General features: G+C 29.3%; 1 protein-coding gene across 1 annotated transcript; it reads left to right on the top strand.

The window, feature by feature from the left end:
* Nucleotides 1–2,584: 2,584 nt before the first annotated feature.
* On the top strand, nt 2,585–4,412 carry LOC114167194 (uncharacterized). Its single transcript, XM_028052201.2, has 2 exons — nt 2,585–2,811; nt 3,527–4,412. Exons 1-2 carry the CDS (start codon nt 2,755–2,757, stop codon nt 4,115–4,117), a joined length of 648 nt encoding a protein of 215 aa, XP_027908002.1. The 5' UTR covers nt 2,585–2,754; the 3' UTR covers nt 4,118–4,412.
* The last annotated feature ends 497 nt before the right edge of the window (nt 4,413–4,909 follow it).

Genomic DNA, 4,909 nt, shown 5'->3' with positions numbered 1-4,909 from the left:
ATTAATTATATTAATTATGTTGATTTCATGGATTTGAGATAATATACCAACAATGTGTTTAAAAATGGTCAAGTGTAATTTATTCAATGAGATTATTTAATTGAATTAAGAATGAATATTGATGTGACATGTATACAGGAGTTTTGCATGATTATTCAAAACAATTTATATTTGAGATTAATTCAGATTAGTTTAGTCTTGTTTATATTTTATTTGTCTTATGATGATTATTTTGGTCGTATTTTATATCGGAACATATACTGTTATGAGTCATAATGGCACATCTTAACCAACTTACGAATATTTTTTGTGTATTCAATTTTTTTCTTCCATAAAAAAAAATGTGTATATTTTTAATGTTATAGACAATTTTATATTCTTACTATTTTCATAAGTGTACCAAGTTTATTGTAATATTTTGAAATAAGTGTTATATCCTTAAGATCTTATGAGATATTTTGCAGCATATAATTCTAATTAAACTTGTAATAAAAAGGTTTGTGCACAATTTAAATTTAATGTTGTTCATTTACTATTGAGTTGTAAGTTGTAAAGTGAATCACAATTAAGATAACTACAATGTTAAAAGATAACAAAATGAGAAGATGCTAGGATTGAATTTCACTATCTAATTATTTTTCTTTTTCTTCAATGCACAAATACAAATTATTCTCATATACTGTATTAGGTTTATGGCAAATATTTAGCTTCTCATTAAAAAATGGTTATATCAATTAGGTCATCTTGTAAAAAATTTTAATTTACTTTTGTAGACTTTAGTGTGCCGTACTTCTTTCAAATATCTTTAGAACTTTTACTCCAATGCAAAGGATCTTATACGATTCCTACTTTAATCAATGTTTTATTTAATTGTTAGCAAAAAAAAAGTCTTCATGATTAAAAAAAAAAAATCTTATAACTTAGTATGTTATTCAAAATAAAAAAAATCTTAGAATTCTTTACCATGTTAGCCTTCTCCAACGGAAAGATCATATAATACGCAAATTTTAAACTTAGTAAACTCCATGCCTTAAACATTACAATTAAGATGCCTTAATTTATATTGGGGTTAAATATGTTTTTGGTCCCTCAAGTTTCAGAGAAATTTGAAATTAGTCTCTCATCAAAATTTTTGACCAATTTAGTCCTTCATCTTTAAAAATGTGTGAATTTAGTCCTTTTAACCGAATTTTGTTAAGTTTATCTAACGTTTCAAACGCATTTCATGATAGTATTTGACTTATTTACACTGTTTGACACATTTTTACTTCAATGTTAACTCAAATATTATCATAAAATGTGTTTAAAATGTCAAATAAACTTAAAAAAAATTTGGTAAGAAGGACTAAATCCACGCATTTCTAAAGATGAAGGACTAAATTGGTATAAAATTTCGAAGAGGGACTAATTCCAAAATTCACTGAAACTTGAGGGACCAAAAACATATCTAACCCTTTATATTGTATGTGTAATTGTGGTGTTTAAGGTTAGTTTGGACCACTTAATTAATTGAATGCTCCTCTTCCAATATAAAGGAAAACTTTAAAATCAAATCTCTAATTCCACACTTTCATCCATACATGCATGGTTATCAAAGAACAAAATCCCTCCCTCCACGTGTCCTTGCGTGCTTGTGACCAAATTGCTTATTTAATTATGGAGATCAAAGGATATAAATTTGGTTGCCCAAGTTATATATGTGGCAGATATTTGGTGAACCTAATTGCCACACAATTTTATTTGGGAATTGTGTAATCTTCAACAAAAACAAAAGTGTTTAGGTTAATGAATATAACCATTAGTTCAAATAGCTTAGTAATGATTAGTTAGGATGTCATCTTATAATTGATTATTGTAGTAGTTATAATTTATGTATTAAATTTAAAAGAATTTAAATATGTTTTTAGGCACAAATTTTAACGAAAAATTGAATTTTGTATCTTTACAAAAATGTTAGTTCTCAAAAATTTAAAAAAAAAAAAAATATAGTCTTTTAACACAAAAAAATTTGAACCAATTCAAATTTTATGTCAAAATTTAAATACTAAAAATATATTTAATTCATTTTATATATATATATATATATTCTTTTTTATATATAATTCATATTTTTATTTTATTCTTTATAATATAATTATTATTAATTACCTTTTTTAAGAATAATCACTATTTTGAAATTTGTTCAACAAAACTGTCACATATTTTTTTTATCCTATTTGTAAAGATATATTTGTTGGTGAATAAAAAATTATTTTTCATAATAATTTGTAAATAATGTTATAAATCAAATAGTTTATACATATATATATATATATATATATATATATATGTGCGATGTAAAAGTGGTCAAATAAGGAATTTTACCATGAATCCTGAAAGAATATTCAAAATAATGTGTTGTATGATGTCTTTGTAGCGTTTGTATGAGAAAGGAGAATCTAATTTGCAAAATTGAATCATATTTATTTTGTAACGAGACTTTGAACATTAATGGCGCCTGTTTGGACGGCAGAATTTTGAGAATCTACGATAACGGCCTCCCTCAGTTGCTTCCAAACTCAAAAAGTCTAAAATATTCAATGCCAGTAGCAGAGATAAGCTATGGTTTTCTCACCACATTTATTATTATTACTATATATGTATAACCTTGGTACCTCTTCACCAACATGAAGCAACCATTTTCACACATCAAAGCTACCTCAAAGTTCTACTCAAAGAAATCTCCCATTTCAGAGAAACCAACACATCAACGACATGGCCAATTGGTCCCCTGAAAATGCCAAGAAAGCTTATCTTCAAGCACTCAAAATGGTAAGAACCAGCACCAATATCTGACATGGGTTTGTCTTATGTCACTTTGTTTCTTTTGTCCCATGAGATTTGTTGTAGTCATGATTTGGTTGGGATCTAATAATCAAGGTGATGAATCTGGTAACTCCTGGTTTTGTTTCTTAAGGTGTCTATTAGGTTAGAGTAGTAGAGTGATTATAAGTTATCTTTAATCTTGATTTAATCTTGATTCATGAGTGATGTAGCATTTTTGGACATTAAGATGTGGGAATGACTTATATGTTATGTTCTGTAAACTGTTAAGGTTAATTACTGTATTTTAGATATTATCTGCTATAAAACCTGGTTAATCTGCATAATTTTGTTTATTAAAAGATGTCTATGTGGATTAAAGGAAGAGGGTATGTGTAACATATTCTTGAGTTGAACATCATAAGTAAAAATGATATAATGTTAAGGTTTTGAATACTGTGAGTTAAGTATACTGTTAAATTCTGTTGTGGAACTAATCAGTGATATCATGGTCAGAAAAATTTAAATGTGAATTTAAGTCTCAGATAAAAATAAAAAAGTGCAGTATTATATAAGAAAGAAAATTCATAAAAGTGCAGTATTATACAAGGAAGAAAATTTATACAAATCTTAAAGTTTTTCGAGTTTGATTCATATCTTATTGGTATTATATCGGAGTGATCTTCGACCCTCATTTATCATAGTTTTTGCTGTGTTTTTGCAGGCCAAAAGAGACAAAGAACCTGATGTGGCAGAGTTCATATCTGCTCTTGCAGCAGGAAACAATGCACAACTCATGGTGGTGGCCGGAGCAGGTGTAGCCGGTTCGGCCACACTTGCTCTGGCTGCAGCGGCTCATCAAACCGGTGGCCGTGTGATATGTGTATGTTGTGATCAAACAGAGACAAAACCATTGAGAAAAGATCTAGGAGTTTATGCAGATCATGTTGAGTTTGTTGAAGGAGATGTGAGAAGCCTTCTGCTAGGAGATTACAAAGGTGCTGATTTTGTGCTTGTGGATTGTGACATTGGTAATGCAAGGGAAGCTTTTCTAGCAGCATTTAAAGGTGCTAGTAGAGACGGTGCAGTTGTGGTTGGATACAATGTTAAGCACAGAGCTTCAAGATGGAGACAACTAAGAGCATCATTTTTACCCATTGGAGAAGGGTTGTTGGTGGCCAAAATAGATCCAAATAATAATCACAGGATTGAACAAAGGAGGAGTCGTTGGATTGTTCAAGTGGACAACTGCACTGGAGAGGAACATATTTTTAGGGTCACCTCTCCTCATAAGAAAGTGCAGATTCAAGTCTAAGCTAATAGTTTCATAGGTTTTGTTTATGATTATGAATAATATCAAATGGTAGAAGTAAACATAGATATAACATGGTCTCAAGGGTACCTCTTAGGAATGTGTCATAGAACAGAAGCTATTTGGTGTTCAGTGATCTTTTATTTTGCCTTTTTCTTTTTCATGTGTTTAAGTGTATATCTTTGTAAATCATTTGGCCTGTTAGTTTTTTTTCACAGGTCAAAGAAGCCATCAATGTATATTTTACATGGGAACAGTTCTCTCATGCATTTCATCAAACAGTTTCTTGGCACTCTCAGTATTATCCAGTTCAGAATAGACTTCGATCACGATTAAGGATGCTATTAAATAATATTATTTATAAACAAAATAAATTCATATGATGGAATTGAAGATGGTGTGCTATGCTTTTCTTTCTATAAATTGATCAGATTTTCAGATTTTCAGTTTAGTGAGCTAACAAGTATGGCATGTCTTGGGAGAGGAAATTCATTGTTCACGTTGGAACACTTTAATTTGAGCACCACTTATCCTATGATAGATTGACGATAACATTTTAAACTTATAATACAATTTTTTTCATAATTATTAGAAAAAAAGTAAAAATAAACAAAAGAGCGTTACCAATTTCCAAAAATATGCTTGCAGACCTATCCTTCTTCGAAGTTTATCAATTTCAAACGTGAAATTCGGCTTTTTTTTTTGTAACCGGAGGTCATTGTAACTCAAATTTATAAAAAGAGGTCTTTCGATATTTATTTTATGCGAAACAGAGTTAGGGGAGGACGACATTAA

This window comes from Vigna unguiculata, chromosome 10 (genome assembly GCF_037176805.1).
Source record: "Vigna unguiculata cultivar grain cowpea cultivar isolate G323 ecotype 2 chromosome 10, ASM3717680v1, whole genome shotgun sequence".
NCBI lineage: Eukaryota > Viridiplantae > Streptophyta > Magnoliopsida > Fabales > Fabaceae > Vigna > Vigna unguiculata.
The sequence above is the reverse complement of the archived record's forward strand: the minus strand, read 5'-3'. Positions and strand labels throughout refer to the sequence as shown.